This window comes from Perognathus longimembris, chromosome 4 (genome assembly GCF_023159225.1).
Source record: "Perognathus longimembris pacificus isolate PPM17 chromosome 4, ASM2315922v1, whole genome shotgun sequence".
Classification (NCBI taxonomy): domain Eukaryota; kingdom Metazoa; phylum Chordata; class Mammalia; order Rodentia; family Heteromyidae; genus Perognathus; species Perognathus longimembris.
This window is the reverse complement of record NC_063164.1, coordinates 23,601,113-23,619,637: the sequence shown is the minus strand read 5'-3', so window position 1 is coordinate 23,619,637 and position 18,525 is coordinate 23,601,113. Positions and strand designations below refer to the sequence as shown.

At 39.0% G+C, this 18,525-nt stretch overlaps 1 protein-coding gene across 3 annotated transcripts in view; it reads right to left on the bottom strand.

Moving 5' to 3' along the window:
* Plekhm3 (pleckstrin homology domain containing M3) overlaps positions 1-18,525 on the bottom strand; it is a 160,811-nt gene that overhangs the window by 17,728 nt on the left and 124,558 nt on the right. For 2 of the 3 annotated variants that reach the window (XM_048344858.1, XM_048344860.1), the window contains exon 7: positions 7,094-7,251. The exons of the other annotated variant lie outside the window; for it this stretch is intronic. In XM_048344858.1, coding sequence (XP_048200815.1) covers positions 7,094-7,251 — 158 coding nt within the window. The remainder of the gene's footprint in view (positions 1-7,093; positions 7,252-18,525) is intronic. 3 annotated transcript variants of the gene reach the window in all.

The window sequence follows — 18,525 nt, the reverse complement described above, 5'->3', positions numbered from 1 at the left end:
CAAGTGCAAAATCTTCAAGGGAGCAAGTAAAGGGAATATTCTTTAAAATCTAAAATCCTTTAAGTAGGGAGGCTTCTTCTGCAGGGGCAGATGTTTTCAAATTAATCTTAGGGGTAGACTGCAGAATGATTTGAAGATGACATATAGAGGAAGTGATGTACAAGGAAGAAAGCATGGATTTCGGGGGCATTTGACTTTTTTTGTATTTGGGCTCAAGTTTTGGCCTTATCTACTGGGGCAAGTGAACAGCCTTCTCTGAACCTAGGTTTCCTCATTATTAAACTCTTAAAATGGAGGCAACACTACTTGCTTGAAGACTGGCAGACGAGTTAACTGAAGAGATACGTCCATTGCTGGCACTAATGAGAACTGAAGTCCCATTCCCATGCAATCCCAGCACAATCTCTGTGTGTGTCAGAAATGTGGCCCTAAAAACTGACTTTTGGAGTGTGTTTTCTAATTACATGCTCATGAAGCTTCCTCCTGCACAAAGATTAACTTAGCAAGGAAAAGGAAGTGTAAGGTGACTGGTGGTTGGTATAGATAGGATCATAACCCCATAAGCGTTATGAATTAGAGCCAACAGTCAAGTACCTTGACCAGAGTGTTAGAGTCCAGCACCCTATGCTCCCTAGAAGCTTTGGAACTTTCTCTTCCTCATCAACACTGCTCATCACTCATATGGATACTGGTGCCATTCTTGGAGCTTTTCTGTCTTCAGTCACAGACAGAATAGTCAAGTAAATCCCTGTGCATCTGTATCTAGTTTCCACAACTATCAATTTATAACAATCTCTTTCATCTACATTCATCCTTCTACTCCATCATTAGATTATTTTGAGACAAATCTCATACATTATATTGCTTCATTCATAAAAATTTTGGTTATGTAGAAATGTTAGTATTTATCCCATTATTCAAATTTATTTTTATTTATCACATTTATTTGATATATCTTAATGGACATGCTTTAAACCAACAGCTTGGTGTTTCTAAGTAAAATTTTCCTTTAATTTCTTATTAGTGTAGCCTTTGCTGTCTTCCTATAGCCTTGTATCCACTGCTCCCTGTACTTAACAGAAAACTGAACGCCAAGAGGAAGTTCAATGGGTTCCTTAAAAGTACTTTCAACCTAGAATTTCAGGAAAGCTGATTAAGGCTGCTTCTGGCTCACACATTTTGGCAAGCTTGCAGAAGTGCATCTGATGGAGGGAGGATTCTGTCTACATAGCTACCTCGTCTCTCCTCCTGCCTAAAGACCACTACGACTGTGCAGATATGATAATGTGTTCATGTTAGTGAGAACCCACTTTCTTTAACTGTGGCCACAGCTGCCTTTTAAGAGTGATTTTTCCTTCTTACTCGTAATCATGTTTTTTTTTGTTTATTTGGTTTTTTTTTTTTTTTTTTGCCAGAACTGAGGCTTGAACTCCGGGCCTGAGCACTGTCCCTGGCTTCTTTTTGCTCAAGGCTAGCACTCTGCCACTTGAGCCATTTCGGCACTTCTGGCATTTTCTGTATATGTGGTGCTGAGGAATCGAACCCAGGGCTTCATGCAGGCTAGGCAATCACTCTACGACTAGGCTACATTCTCAGACTCATGTTAAGTTTTTGAAAGCATGGAATCTGGAATTTAAACAACTAGCTGGGTGTCAGTGGCTTATACCTACATTCCTAACTACTCAGAAGGCGGAGATCTGGGGATCACAGTGCAAAGCTAGCACAAACAGGAAACTCTCTGAGACTCTAATGTCCAATTAAGCACCAAAAGGTTGGAAGGGGAGCTGTGGCTCACATGGTAGAGTACTAGCTTTGAGTGGAAAAGCTAAGGGGCAGTACCCAGGCCCTGAGTTTAAGCCTCAGGACTAGAACGAAAAACAAAACAACAATGAAAAACCCAAATTGATCTGATGTGCAGGCAGAGAGCAATACCTCTGTCCCAGTCAAAGACAAGTCTTTAAAAATGTTTGTGAAACCCATCTTAGTTTCTAGTGTCCTTCTCCAGTAAAGGAAACCAGGGCTTGTTAAGACAGATGACTGTACCTTGGACATACAAGAATGAGCCTGGAGCATTTACTAATGCCAGAAAGAAATAAACTGCTCAACTGACCACAAACTAATATCTTCCCCTGCCCCAAACAAGAAAAATTCTTCCAACAAAAATCTCATGATGGCTTAAGACACAAGAGCTCACTGAGAGCCTGAAGGGCCCAAGCTAGAATGACCACTTGTCGGCCAAAGTTTGAACAATAAAATAAAACAGTAGTGTATACAATGTATGAGTCTCCACTGTTCAGAATAACAACTGAAGAATAAATGGGAAGGAGGAGGCAAACCTTTCATGTAGATGGATCCCAAATAATTTGGGGCAAGCTGTTGCTCCCAAGGGAGAGGACCATAACTTCCTGCTTTTTAACCGTGGGCTTTACATAGTAAGTGCCTTCCAGACAGCACATATGGAGAGGAAGAAGGGGAACTTCCAGGTGGAGGAGCCTGTCATATTGTTAGTATGCATTTGTGATATGAAGTGATTAAAAAGGCCCTTCATCTTGGTCCTCTTCCTCCTCAGACCTATAAATCCATTTCAATCTTAGGAAAAAATACCAAGCAAATACACCAAAAGAGGAATCCTACAAAATTCTTCACTAGGACTCCTAAAAAGTATCAAGATTATCAAACCCAAGTAAAGTCATGTGGCAACTACATGTCAGAGTATCCTGGGACATATAAAGGGCTTCAGGTAAAAATGATGGAAGTCTAAAAACAAAAACGGAAATCAAAACTATGGGCTTTAATAATGAATCAATATTGGCTTGTTAATTATATAAGATGTTAATAATAGGGAAGCTGAGTGTGTTGTATATGAGAATTCTTTATACTAACTTTGTAAGTTTTCTGTAAATCTAAAATTGTTCTGATAAAGTTCATTTAAAACTATCTTAGAATCAACTATAGACATTAAAATTTAAAAAAGACTTTAATTTTTAGAACAGTTGGAGATTCACAAATTGAACAGATAGAATTCCTTCTCATGTATTTGTCATAATCAGTAGACCAATACTAACATGACATCATTAACCAAAGTCCATAGTTGAAACTGAGATTCACTCTGTGTTGTACAATCCTGTGGTTCTGACAAATATACCATGTGATGTGTGTATCATCACAGTGTTATATAGATACTATACTGAATATACAGACAGCTACTGACTTTAAAAATCAGGGTTTCATCTAGTCATCCCTGTCATTCCAGAATCCTTGAGAAAGACTGACTGATATTTTCACTACCTGCATGTACTATCCAGAAGGCCATAAAATTGGAATCATATGGTATGTTTCCTTTGCCAAATGCTTTTTTCATTTAGCAATATGTGTTTAGGTTTTGCCCATGATTTTTTTTTGTGGTTTGAGGGCATATTTCTTCTACTTTAGGATAGTATTTCTTCATATGGATACACACCATAGTTTGTTCACCCATGCACCTAATGAAGCTTGGCTGCTTCCAGTTTTGGCAATTATGAATGAGGCGTCTTTAAATATCAAGCATATATTTTTATATGGTCATAAGTTGTCAATTTATATTCTTAAAAAGTATTTTGTTTAATCTCCAACTATTCTGGGGTTTTCCTGGCATCTTTTTGTTAATTCTAGTTTAACTTCATTATGGTCTGAGAGCATCTCTTTGCATGACTTCTATCCTAACTTGTTCAGATGTGTTTTATGGCTAGGATGTGGTATCTCTTGGTAAATGATCCACACGAGCTTGAGTGGAATGTGTGCTCTGATGCAGCTGATAAAGCATTGTACAGATGCTGGATTCATGTAGCTGATGGCACCTCTCAGGGGAATGAGCCGCTTACTGATTTCTAACTGCCGTATTTATTAGTTACAGATACTGGGATGCTGAGGTTCTGAATTATCACAGTGGACTTGTCTATTTTTCCCTGAGGCTCTATTATTTTGGTTATGGATTTTGACCCTATAATACATGCAAACGATGCCAAAGCCTCTTTGGAGACTTCTTTTATCTTTTTGTGAAAGTTTATTATTTCTTTAAATAGTCAACAAAATTCACAGGATAAGTTATCTGGCCTCTTTGTGGGGAGCTTTAAAATAGTAGCTCAAGGTTTTTTGCTTACTTATTTTACTTTTTTTTTTTAACTTGGTGTAGGTCTGTTAAAAGTTTCTATTTCTTTTTAAAAAAATAATTATTTATTGTCAAAGTCATGTACAGAGGGGTAACAGTTTCATATGAAAGGCAGTGGGTACATTTCTTGTACAATTTGTTACCTCCTCCCTCACTTTCCCCCTCTCCTTCCCCCAAATTTCTATTTCTTCTTGAGTCAATTTTGGTAATTTTTCTTCCTAGAAATTTGTTTGTTTCATCTAAGTTGTCAGATTTGTTGGCATAAGGGTTTAGCTTTCATAGCTCTTTCAATTTCTGTACCTTTCCATTTCTGATTTTGATACTATGTGTTTTTGTCTTATTTTCTTGATCATGTTAGCTAAAAACATGTTAATTTGGTTGATTTCTTTAAAAAAAGCCTTTGATTTTTCTGTTTTCTATTCACTGATACCTGCGCTCTTTTGATCTCCTGCCTTTCATTTGTTTTGGATTAAGTAGGTTTTTCTTTTTATTTAAATTTCTTTTTAAAATTTTCTATTGTTATTATAAAGGTGATCGATGTACAGATGGGTTACAGTTACATAAGTCAGGTAATAAGTACATTTCTTTTTAGACAATGTCACCCCTTCCCTTGCTCTCTCCCAATTTTTCCCTTCCATCCCCACTCACAGTTGTATAGTTCATTTTCAACATAGTGTCTAGTGAATACCACTGTTGCATTTGTTCACCCTTTGTCCCTTCTTTTCTGTGCCCCTCTCCTTTTCAAAGACAGACAAATGAACAAACAAGACAAAAAGAAAAAAAAAACCAGCAACAGAGAAAAAAACCTCTAGTTTCCACTTCCTGGAGTTCATTTGATAAATATTTTATATGCTCACATAGGCATTGTGCCTTTGTTTTAAGCAGGATCTTCTTTACTACGTTTTTAAATGTTTATTTTCTTCCATACTAGTGACTGAATTTGGGGCGTTGTGCTCTACAAGCTCTTTTGTTTTTAGTTTAATTTAGTTTTTCTTCCAGATAAGGTCTTGTGCTTTTGCCCGGGCTGGCTTCAGACCGCAATCCTCCTATATCTATCTGCCTCCTGAGTAGCTAGGATTAGAGGTGTGTGCCACCTCTAGTTTCTTGAGGTAGAATTTTAGGTTACTGATTTGAGATTTTTTTTTTCTGGACATAGGTATTTTTATAGCTATAAATGTTACTCTCAGCACTACGTTTGCTGTATTCCATATGTTTTGATACTTTATCTTCATCCATTTCAAATTATTTAAAAAATCTCCTTGTGGTTTCTTCTCTTAACCCATGGAGTATTTAAAAGTGTACTGCTTAATTTCTGCTTATTTTAGGGTTTCCCAGATTTTTTTTCCCTGTGGATCTTTAATTTCTGTGTTAGACAACATACTTGGTACATTTTCTGTCTTTTAAGTTTACTGAGATTTGTTTTGTGGCCCCAAATATAACTTAGTTGGAAGCATTTAAAAATTTAATTTTTTCATTACAATTCACCCTTTTAAAGTACATTGTTTACTGATTTGTAGTGTAGTCACCAGATTATGCAACTGTCATCACAACTTAATTCCAGAACATTTCATCATCAAAACCTTGTACCATTAGTACTTACCCCCTTTCCCTCTTCTTCAGCCCCAGGCAACCACTCGTCCCTTTTGTCTCCATGGATTCATCTCTTTTGGAGATTCCACATGAAGAAAATTAAGTCTTTTGTATCTAGCTTCTATCACTCAACAGTCATGTTATTTTCTGGGTTATCCCATGTAGTGGTGGCATGTATCGATACTAAATTTCTCTTTTAGGCTAAATAATATTTCATTGTTTGACTATGTTACATTTTGCTTACCCATTCATTAGTTAAAAGCTATTTTGGTTGTTTCTATTTTTGTGGATATTATTAAAAGTATTACTGCTATCAACATTTATGTGCAAGTTTTTGTGTGGCTCACATTTTTTAAAAAGGTATCTAATATACAGTCTATGAGCTAAGAACCTGTATTCAGAAAACTGGAGCTAGTGTGTGTGTGTGTGTATGTGTGTGTCTAAACCAAGTTCCTAAATGTTTACAAATAGTCTTTGGGTTTAAAAAGAGGTGAAAAGGGCTGAGTCAAGTTTCACCATCTTAGCTCTACCCAGCATGTTTCAACTTTTCCTGGCCATGTGCTGCACCTTCTATTCTGAACCACAGTATAAGTGAACCCTGGAGGGTGGAAATGAGCCATGGCATTCATGGCAGAAGAGGCTGTACACACACACACACACACACACACACACACACACACACACACACACAGAATGTATGTATCCATTAGGCTTTGGGGATGAAAGGAAATGTGATAGGTATTATTTTATGATTTAAGAAAAGCAATAGTAAAAACCTGGATTGCCTATTAGTGGAGGAAAAGTCATCTATCAACAAATATGTTGATGCCTAAATATTAACTTTGGTTAGAAAAATAATCCCACATAAACTCCCACTTTTCTCTCCTTTGGGTCCTAAAACTTTCATCACCTTAGGGCAGCTACTCTGCGGACAAGAGTCTGTGGTGAGCAGGCAGCTGTCTACCAGGGGCCTCTACTAGTCTCCCTTGATCCGGTGTTGGCTTTCTCTGAGAGGGCAATTTCCCACTCATTGTCACTCGCTTTGAAAAGCCAGGCAGGGTTTTTCCTCCCCAGTTTTCATTCTATAACAGAATCTGAATCTGAATACTCTCTTATCTTAGGCAGGGTTAGGCAATGTTTTTTTGGTTGTTGTTGTTTTTGGTCTCATTCTGGACAAAGGTGAAGAATAAGGATTGGAATGGAAATATATATAGAAAGCCAAAGGGTGAAAATGTCTCAGAACAAGGAAAATCTGATCCAGGGTAAGAGACAGAGATCAAGTACTTGACTAAAAAGTTGGTCTGATATGGCCAAATAAAACCCAGGTGTTCTTTTATAAGAGAAGACATTCTGTACCTGCTTGTTGATATGTCCTCAAAAGGATAAAGGATTTCTCCATTGTTACAGATTTCGCAGATGAATCCCTTCTGGCTACAAAGACTGCAGCTGTACACGTGTGCGGTGGCAAATTTAATGACCTTGCCCAAGAATGGAGCCAGCTTTCCCTCTATCACCTGGAGAAAGAGAAGCAGGACGGGAAGCACTTGTTGAGAACATAAGTACTGCAAATGTGGGAAAGGAAAGGAATTCCTTCCCTTTACACAACAGGAAAACCTCTAATTAGAATTTCTCAGCAACTCCAAGGAAGAAAAGACAGTGTTTTGCTCCAAAAGAACTCTGGTTTAACCACTGGCAGCTGGAAAAGGAAGATGCCACCAAGATTTCTTTTGCATTCTTTTCTTTGTAGTACGGCACAGGGGACTGAGGACAACTAATGGACTCTACTCAAAGGGATCAACTAGGTGGGTGCCAGTGGCTCACGCCTGTAATACTAATTACTCAGGAGGCCTGATATCCGAGGATGGTAGTGTGAAGCCAGCCTGGGTGAGCAAGACTGTGAGTCTCATCTCCAATTAATCACAGAAAAAGCCAGAAGTGGAGCTGTGGCTCAAGGGGTAGAGCACTACTCTTGAGCAAAAGGAGCTCAGGGACAGCATTCAGGCCCAGAGTCCCAGGACTGGCCAAAAAACAAAACAAAACAAAACAAAACAACAACAACAACACACACACAGCAACAACAACCAACAAAAAAACCAACAAAACTTCAAACAAAAAAAAAAAGAGACTAACTTCACAGTTATGGTGTGGAGTAAGAGTAGGGTGGCAGGTTCATCAAGCAGACAGAAAACATGTACAAGAAATAGCATAGACATTTATGTGGTAAAATGATAAATACTTCTCTGATGAATCAGTGGAATGATTGATCATTCATCCTCTTCACCAAGAACACACAGGAAATGTGAAAAAAAAGATTTTTTGGTTTATTTTTAAAATGCAAGTTAAGTAAAATAATCAGAGAAGATGTGATTTGGCACTTTGAGCACCCTTTTCAGTTTCTAAAGATTTCTTAGTGTTTCTAAAAAGACACCAAATTAGGAGATTTCACATTAAAAAATTCAGATTTTTGGCTTCTTTTGGAAAAAAAAACACAACTAGACAATCTGGCAAAACTAGTCTAAATTCCATCACGATGACCCTGACCCTGAGTAGGGGTTACGGGCTCTTGATAAGGCGCATGCTGGCCACATGACATTGTCCCCACCACCTGGTGTCACGCATTTACCTGCCTCCCACTGGGACTTGACCTGCTGGCCTGCACATACACACACTGGTTTAGAACTCACTGTCTGTCAGTCATAGCCTCCAGCACTTAACTAGGATTTATGGGCTCCAAAGGCTGCCTGTACTTCTCTCTCATTAATACATAAGCATATACATGCAGCCTTTGATACAAGAAAAATGCAGGACTGCAAGGAAAGTAACAATGCTTTTTGTTTTAAAAAGAGGCCATATTGGAGGTAGAAACTGGGATGTTTTTTAAACACCAGGAGCAAGAACATGATGCTTTAGAACAATTATAGCAGTGCTTCATTCTGGAGAGAAGTCAGTAGTTTAAGAAAGTATATATAGACTCTAAGTTTTCCAGTTTTTACTTACATGTTAGCTGTACAAAGGAGTGTCACTGTGATGCACACAATATACCCATACCCGGATTATACTTACCTTATTGCTCTTTATTCCAATTCACCTTTCTTAAAACAATTCCAGTAGGTCTGTTCTGCTTTCATACTCACATAGTGTATCACATATTTCATTCCATCTACGCCCTCTCCCTTTGCCCTCCTGCCTCCAGCTGGTAGCCACTCCTAAATAGAATTTGTTTTATATTCCCATCACTCATTTTTAAGGACCAGATTCCATGTATAAGAAAGAAGATGTGATGTTTCTTTTAATCTGGCTTATTTTGCTTTATATTATGATCTCTAATTCTACCCATTTTCCTGCCAAAACGTAATTTCATTCTTCCTTACCTCTGAATAATATTCCATGGTGTATATAAAGCATATTTTAAAATCCATTCATTGGCTGATGGGCACCTACGCTGATTTTGGCTATTGTGAGTAGTGCTGCATTAAACATGGGGGTTCAGATATCTGGACTGTATGTTGACTTGTGTTATTTTGGATACATGCCAGGTGTGGTATAGCAGGATCATATGGTAGGTCTATTTCTAGGTTTGGGGGTTGCTTTTTGTCAGTCGCAGGGCTGGAACTCAGGGCCTGGGTGCTGTCTCTGAGCTCTGGTGCTCAAGGCTAGCACTCTACCACTTTGAGCCACAGTACCATTTCTGGTTTTCTGGTGGTTAATTGGAGATAAGAGTCTCATGGACTTTCCTGCCTGGGCTGGGTTCCAACCACGATCCTTAGATCTCAGCCTCCTGAGTAGCTAGGATTACAAGTACGAACAATTAGAGCCCAGCTCCCTATTTCTAATTTTTCATTCTTTTCTGCCACACAGATTTCCATAGCGTTTGCAATAATTTACATTTTCTTTTTTTTTGTTTTTGCAATTCTTTTTTAAACTTTTTTTTCTTATTTATTGTCAAAGTGATGTACAGAGAAGTAATAATTTACATTTTCAACAAAAGTATATAATAGTTCCTTTTGCCCCACATTCTTTTTTTTATTATTTTTTTTTGCCAGTCCTGGGCCTTGGACTCAGGGCCTGAGCACCTTCCCTGGCTTCTTTCCGCTCAAGGCTAGCACTCTGCCACCTGAGCCACAGCGCCCCTTCTGGCCGTTTTCCATATATGTGGTGCTGGGGAATCGAACCGAGAGCCTCAGGTGTAGGAGGCAAGCACTCTTGCCACTAGGCCATATTCCCAGCCCATTGCCCCACATTCTTATGGACATTTGTTGTGCTTTTTTTTTAAACTTAATTTTATTTTTGAATGAGCATACATTTAAAATATGAGGGGGTTTCACTGCGATAGTTTCATGGATGTATACAATATACTGTAAAATGTCTTTAAAAATCATTATGCATATTATCTTGTGCTAAAATGCAGAAAGTGAGCAGAAAAATCAAGTTTACTGTTTGCTAAGAGTGCATTTTTTTCTTTATAAAGTATTTAGAAATTGTTCTTTTTTTTTTTTTTTGAGTCAGGCAAGTGAGTAGTCCACTATTCTCCCATTCACGTTCTCCTCTGTAACTTTTAGAAAGCTATAGGTAGGTTTACTATCATTTCTGTTCTCTGAGGTACCATAAACTGAAAATGCAGCAAAACATGCTCCCAATACCAACATAGGATAGACACTCTCTAAGAAATAACCACTGCCAAATCATATACCCAACCACTAGTAAGCACTTCCCAGTGTGTCACAGGGTTATTTCTAAATTGTGGGAACAATCCTTTCATTGAGTTTAGATTTCTTCACTTTACTCTTCTCTGAAGCGCCAGAGTCAGTGACTCATATAAAAGGGGACTTCAGAGTTTAGAGCAGCCTGGGAACTAGGTGAGTAAAGAGACTGAGAAGAGTTGAGGAACGACCTTTAGATCCTAGAAAAATTTTCATCTAGCACCTAAAATAAGGGATTGAGCAAGATATCTTGTTCACAAAGCTTTTTCTCTACTTGGACAATTTTATTGTGGCATTTTGAAAGCTCACCAACTTTATATTGCCAGCAATGTATTACACTTCTACTAAGGGACTTTCATAAACTTTTTGAAAATTAATTTGGGGATTGCTATCTTTACTTAGTTTGCCTATCAAAGAACATTATAAATCTCTACTTTTAAAATTAAATACCCATTTATTATTCCTTAGTAAATTTGTCTTTCCCTTTTATAAGCCTATTCCAGTTATTGTTTAGGCTATTTCAAGGTTAAAGTTGTGTGTGTGTGTGTGTGTGTGTGTGTGTGTGTGTGTGTGTGTGTATGTGCTGGTCCTAAGACTTGAACTCAGGGCCTAGGTGCTTTTTTGTTTAAGACGAGCACTCTATCACTTGAGCCACAACTCCACTTCTGGCTTTTTGGTAGCTAATTGGAAATAGGAGTCTCATGGACTTTCATGCTTGGCCTGGCTTAGAACCGTGATCCTTAAATCTTAACCACCTGAACAGCTAGGATTACAGGTGTGAGCCATTGGTGCCAGCGAAGTTTAAGGTTTTTTTTTGTTTTTGTTTTTTAAAGACTACTACTGTCCAAGAGCTTATTTAGGTGTATTGCATTTTTTTTTTTTTTTTGCCAGTCCTGGGTCTTGGACTCAGGGCCTGAGCACTGTCCCTGGCTTCTTTTTGCTCAAGGCTAACACTCTGCCACTTGAGCCACAGCGCCACTTCTGGCCATTTTCTGTGTATGTGGTGCTGGGGAATTGAATCCAGGGCCTCATGTACAGGAGGCAAGCACTCTTGCCACTAGGCCATATCCCCAGCCCCGAAGTTTAAGTTTTTGAATAAATATTTTCATTAGCTCTTACTGGGATATTAAAAATACTGAAATTTGTGCACATATTACATGGGACCATATTACTGAATTTTCATCAATGCTGATCATCTTTAGGTGATTCAGATTTTTTTTCTCAAAGCAATAAAACTAGTTCCCTCTCTACTAATGTTATGCCTTGCTTGTGAGCAAATTTCCCTGTACACAATCTGCTAAGTCTTTCTCTTGCCCTTTATCCTGGTCATTTCCTCTATGTAGAGTTTTACTTTGTTTCTTAACAACTGATTACATTTCTCATGGGCCTTGTGGCTCAGATTTGTTCTGGAAAGACATCTTCAGTTATTTGAGCTGCCACAGGCCTCATGTGATTCTCCCTAGATAATTATGTTCACATCATAAAATATACAACTTAAGGCTGTTTTGTACTGTTCACTATTATTTAATAGGTGATTGCTTTGCTTATTGAGTAGTGAACAACTGTTTACTGAGCATACACAGATGATAATGTTTGATCATTCTTTATTACAAACACAGAAATTTTATGTGAGGCAAACTAAGAGAATCCAAAGTGCTTGAGAGCCAAGAGTGAGTCTCATACTGGTTTGAAATATTCTCTTCCTGTCAGGCACCTGTGTCTTTGCTTAGTGACTAAGGATGCTTTCCCGTCTTTCCTTGGCTGCTAGCAGTCATACCTTGGCACTGTTCTGGTGTCACAAACCCTGTCAATCATCCTGCTGTGTGACAGAGAGGAGCATAAAGGGTGCATGGGCCTGGTAGAGTCTTAGTAGTTCAGGGACCCCTTATGTTCTTAACAACTGATCACTTGCTCTTCTCATTCGTCGGTGTATGTTTGTGGCCATGTTCCAAATGGCTAAAGCGGCTGGAATTTGTTTCTTCCAGAAAAGTGAGGTCATATTCTTACATTTATTTTAGATATAAACATTCCTTTAATAGTATAGGGAGGAAAACTTTATGGTTATAAATTTCCAGGGGAAAGAAAAAATTTACTTAGCAGGTTTAACTCCTGGCCTTGGACACAACTACTAGCAGCACTGGGAACAGTGTAGCTCTTCCGGCTGCCGGTCCAAAGGTTCTGTCACTATGAAAAGTGGGCTCCAGGTGTGCTGTCTCCTCAAGTTCTTTTTAAAAATCAGACACATCTTTATTTTAAATCACTGCCCCAAAATACATCAAGTGCCTTGACTCCTACAGTCTTCTCTCTACCACCCCAAGAGATGCACACTTTTCATTCCCACTCCAGTCATCTTGGTGTAGCTTCAAGTTAAATCTCTACTCCACAATCTAGAAAGATGGTGCCATCAAAAGAGGTCTAAGCTCAAGGAGCCACTACCTTCAGGTTCCAGCTGAGAGTGAGTAGCAGAGAAGAGTTGCCAGCATGCCGATGGGCCTGGCAAATGACTATGAGCAGGGCAAAGTCAATGGGATCTCGTGGTGAAGTGCACAGTGCTTAAACAAGTGTGGTGGTGCATGCCTGTAATCACAGTACTCAGGAGGCCGAGGCAGGAGAATGGTGATTTTGAGGCCAGATTGGGCTACACAGTGAGATCTTGTAGAAGAAAGAGAAAGAGAGGAGTGAGAGAGTGAGCAAGCGAGCAAGAGAGAGAGAGAGAGGAGGTAGGGGAAGGACAGAGGGAGAAAGAAAGAAAAGATAGTAAAGCCCTCTGAGGAAGGTCATCTATGCAAACTCTGCTGTGTCAATTCTGGAGTGCCTGCAAGTGTATTCCACATCCAGAATGGGGAAAGTCCTTTTAACTGTGTGCCAGGCTAGAATTGATCTAGGGTGATCTAACATCACTGAGAGCAAGACAGGTCTGACTAGGAGAAAAGTAAACCACTAAGGACTTGCTTAATAAAATTGGCCCATGATTGTTTAAAAAATAATATATAACCATGATAATGTTTTTGCTTCTCAGTGACTTAAAGTGTACTGTCCCAGGGTTCATTAGAGTCTCCCAAAGAGGCTGACATTAAAGTTCTTAATACTCAGTAACTCTTAGTTGTCTCTGGGTACTGGTAAGCAACAGGATACTGTGGAGAAAGCAAGGCTGATCTGAACACAATTCTAGCACACCCACATTTCAGTTGCAAAACTTTGGTTAGTAATTTCATCTTTTGGGGCCTCAGTTTCCTCAAGTGAAAAATCTTCACCTGAGGAAAGGAGTAGACTGAATACAGAGCACAGTGTCTGAGTGAAAGCAAGTGATCAATAAATCAGTTTCTTATTGATTTATCTTAATCTAAATAGAAATGTTCAATAACGTTTTTAGATTAATGTCTCCTTTCAAATAATTGAGATTTACAGTAAAGGTAAGAAAGATAGGTATGAAGTTTATATGTCAATTAAAAAAAGACTTCTGATTGTCCTGTTTAGATAACATCAATAGGAGGTAAAGCACACAGACCCATTTCCTATGATACTGCTGTGAGCAAGAGGACAGAACTTGGACAAGCATACTTACTTTGACCAAGGCCAAACTGCTGTGGGGGAGACACTTAGCACATCTTAAACTCAATGTGAGTCACACACCTAAGATAATACCTCAGCTAAACCTGGAAATTGTCTTTCTTATTCCTATCTGTAAGTAAATTAGTCACAGGTTCCTCACAGAAACCCAAGAGAGGTCAGAGGGACACTGCATCTTTAGCATGAAAGTGGACTGGTGGTTTTAATAACCAGGTGGTCAGCTGCATCTATCACAAGGGATGGTGAAACAGACCTTTGGGAGGAGGTTTAGTTATGACTCCATTTATTTCCCTTGAGTGCCTGTCTACGTGCACAGAATCACGATAATGTAATTAGCAGAAAACACATGCAGCTCTTTCCTCAGCTTTCTGGCCCCTACAATCAACCTCATCACCCGTCTCCTTGTATCAAACTACTCTATCTCCTTGAGAAAAAGCAGATACACAAAATGCAGTGAGAGTTCACGTCTATGTCCCAAAGGTACCAGTTTGGAGCAGGTGCACATGTGGCCATTTTAGAAATACACTGACTGGGTATTGTTGATCATATGAAATCATGTCTTCTTACTGTTCAAGATGTAGCATCACGTTGCTATCTTCTTCAAAAGTTTGCTCTCAAGGCTAGAGTTGTGAGTCAGCAGTAAAGCACTTATATAGTATAAACAGAGTTTTCTCTTTTGAAAACTCATTTTCATGTTGGGCACTGGTGGCTCACACTTATAATCTTAGCTTCTCAGGAGGTTTAAAGCCAGCCTGAGCAGGAAAGTCCATTAGACTCTTACTTCCAATTAACCACAAAAAAGATGTAAGTGGATCTGGGGCTTAAGTGGTAGTGCACTAGCCTTGAGTGAAAAAGCTAAAGGATAGCACTCAGGCCCTGAGTTCAAGCGCTAGTACCAGCAAAAACAACCCCCAACCTCCTCATTTTCAGTCATTTCAAGTACATACAGAACTGAAGGGACAGTCAGAGGCAACTTTCTATGATCCAGCCAGCTGAGATATATACCAAATATGCTTGCCCATCCACTGCGAAGACAGCCCACAAAAGCTCCCGGCTGAACTACACACATTCTTCTTCTTCTATTCTGGTCAAGATGGTCAGCATTGGAATCTGAGGCTTATGGCTTTCTTGCAGACTAAGATAACAGACTTTATTTGATTTACTTTCTTGCAGACCAATCAAAAATTACAATTAAGTTAAAAAATAACCTTGTGATGCCTTCTCCAAACCACAGTTTCAGAAACAGCTGCTTATTACTCATGTGTGGCACCAGGAAATTGCAGTGTCATGTTCAAGGCCTGTAGCCCATAGAGATCTGTGGGACTGGGAAAAAGGCACCCATGAGTCTTTTCTGTTGATTTACCTTCTCTCCCTTGGCACTACCATGAAGTTCAAAATCTCCAGAAGGAAAAACAACACTAGTAACTTGGACCCTCTTCCCCCAAAAGACCCCCCCCCAAAAAAAAAACAAAGCCCGAAGGAAAAAGCTTTCTCTCATGAAATTTCTTTATTCATTGTTAGTTCCTTTCCTCTGATTTGTCTAATGACCTTCCATTTCAAAACAAGCATACCCCAGCCACTATGTAACACCAAGATTTGGAACAATGATTGGGAATACTGTGGTAAAGAGGCTTGCTGCCCGTGCCAAAGGCGCCTTCTCTAAAAGTTTAACCCACACACCCAATTCATGTTGAACAAAGCTACCTGCCACTAAGCAGAAATAAGTTAGCTCAAAAAAACTGAAAGAATCAAAACTATCATATAAATCAGTGCAGGATGCATACTTGTAATCTAGTCATTCAGGAGGCTGTGATGAGGAGGATCACTATTTGAGGCCAATGTAGGTAAAAACCATGAGACCATCCCCACCCCCCAACTCAAGGTGTGGTAAAGAACATTTGTTATCCTAGCTACATGTGGGAAGTTGAGATCATCGGAAGAATTGGGGTTCCTGGTCAGCCTGAGAAAAAAGTTCCTAAGACCTCCATCTCGATATGCTTTTCATCTTAGCTACACTAAGTGTAAATAGGAGGATTGTGGTCCTCCTGGCTCAGACAGAAAGTTGGGACCTTACTTAAAAATAACTAGAGCAAAAAAAAAAAAAAAGCTGGAGGTTTGGCTCAAGGTGGCTCTGTAGCAAGTGTGAAGGCTTGAGTTCAAACCCTAGCAGTGACAGAAACAAAAATGAAACACCTGTCACATATTGTAAAATAATGTCCAATGTAATTCAGTTTGCATTTGTTTGGCTAGACTACCATGAAAGGTCCTATTTTGTCTCCATGTGCCATCTCTCAGTATCAATACTGGTTAGAGAGAAGGTTAATGACCTAGGACAGGTGACAGCAGAGGAAGCTGGGAATAAGGAGTCTGTGGGAGCAGGATGTGGTGAAGCATGACTGTAATCCCAGCATTCAGGAAGACTGAGGCAGGAGAAGAGCAAGTTCCTGGCCAACCTGGATACTCAGAGAGACTCTTATCTCTAAAATCGAAGCAATCAACAATAACAATAACTAGACTATGGATTCTGCTTAAGTTTGAAAACTTTAACACACAGTGAAAATACTCTGTGAATCTTTATTTAGTGTGAAGTTTACTTACACATCCTTAGAAACAGAAATACCAAAAAGGGACATTCCAATTTTAGAAAGTTGGTTAAAATGCCATTTTTTTTTCCATCCTTGTTCTTCAAACTCCTCACTGTAGCTTACAAGTGAGATGCTGGTACATAAACACAGAACCTCTCCTCTAATTAGCTGTTCCCTCCCCTCCCCTATTCATTATGGGACTACTCAGCACTTTAGGTTTTGGCTAATCACATACCTGGCTGAGAGAAGATTATCATGTCACCAATTAGCTCTTATCTGATCTTCTCCCAAAGGTGGCAATTTCTACCAGGACTTTGGAAACCATGTGATAATGAAATGTGGTTTAATGTCCCTGGATACCTTTGGGAGTGGTCAAAATCATTATTATCATGTTTCATTTTGCTTCCTGCTGCAAATTTAAGTGACAGGGAATAAAGATAAAGGAATTGCAGTTTCAATTTCCTTCAATGATAACAATGGCAATGACAACTGCAGCAAGTAAGTCTCCCATTCAGGAAATTTGTACATCTGTATATCACCTTTACAATACCAGTAAAGAAATTAAAAACAGATAGTCATTATAGAATTTGATAATAGCTAATATGGTTTCAATTATTCAATTTTAAGTTTAAAAAAGAAAACATGGGGCATCACCCATTTTCAGATAAAGTGCCAGGAATGACTGTCAAGCCATACCTCCATGGAACCTGAAAGAACTTACAGAGAATAAAGACAATAACCTACTTCAACACTGCACACCCCAAATAGGTCTCATGGTCTGATACAATGGGGAAGATACATTATATATGGAGAAACAGGTGAAGAAATTTCAAACTAAAACAGTTCCAGAGAATTCTCCAGGAGGGTCAGTAAATTTTTTGCTTCTGATTTTAGTTTCTACAGTTCATTTTGGATTTAGTTACAGATTTTAGTTATGACTAGTAACAAGCAAATGACCGAATCACTCTTTATAACTTAGCTTTTTTATTTAATATATGAAAAACACTAAAACCCAAAGAGTGGATAAGAGCCCTCTAAACCCAGTGGCCAGGGACAGACTCCCTTTTCAAGCAGTCTTCAGGATGAGGGAGGAGCCTGAGGGTTTGTGGGCTGAGAATGCAGCCTCGGGCTTAGGAGCTGTGCAGAAGTTCTGGGGTCACCATGAACCTCTGACCCAGCATGTAAAACAGCTTATCTAAAACCATCTCCGTCTCTGCAAGGCAAGATGTGAAATCTGGGTAAGCCAGGTTTACATATACAGTTTTGTTCTGAACTGGACTTGCCTTGAGTTGATAGACAGATAACACAAAAACTTATCTTAAACAGTGATACCTTATGCAGTTTTCTGAATATGGAGATCATGTCTTTTTGTTTAATACAACATTTTGTAACAAATATGACTTGGCCATCAACTTAAACTCTAGTCTATCTACCAGGACTAGTGAGGCAACTGTATTAAAGGGAGAAGCAATTACAGTTGCTACGAAAACAAAGCAAAGCAACTCTGTGTTCAGGTACATGGGAGAAGTGGCGTAATATGGCTTTTCAGAGAGGACTTAAGGGAAGGCCAATGTGACACATCCTAGCAGATCACTTTTAATGCGAGAGGGAAAGAGTAGAAAAACAGAATCAACATTACTAGATTATATAAGGGAATGAACCTCAAGTCAAGAGAGACATGCAGACCAAAAGTAAAGAAGGGAAGAAACAGAGAAAGGATGGGAGCAGAAAATGACAGCAAGAAGGGGAAAAAAGGTTAAAGAAATGGAGAAAGGGAATACTGATTCTCACAGAGAGAGAAGAAAGGATGCAGTAGGGTGAGATCTGAAATGGGAGCTAAAAATCTTGGTGTCTGTTCCCAGGTGTGTCCTCGATAAACTGTGTAACTTTTTTTTTCTTTTTAAGTCAAAGAACTTCTCCAAGCCTCAGTTTC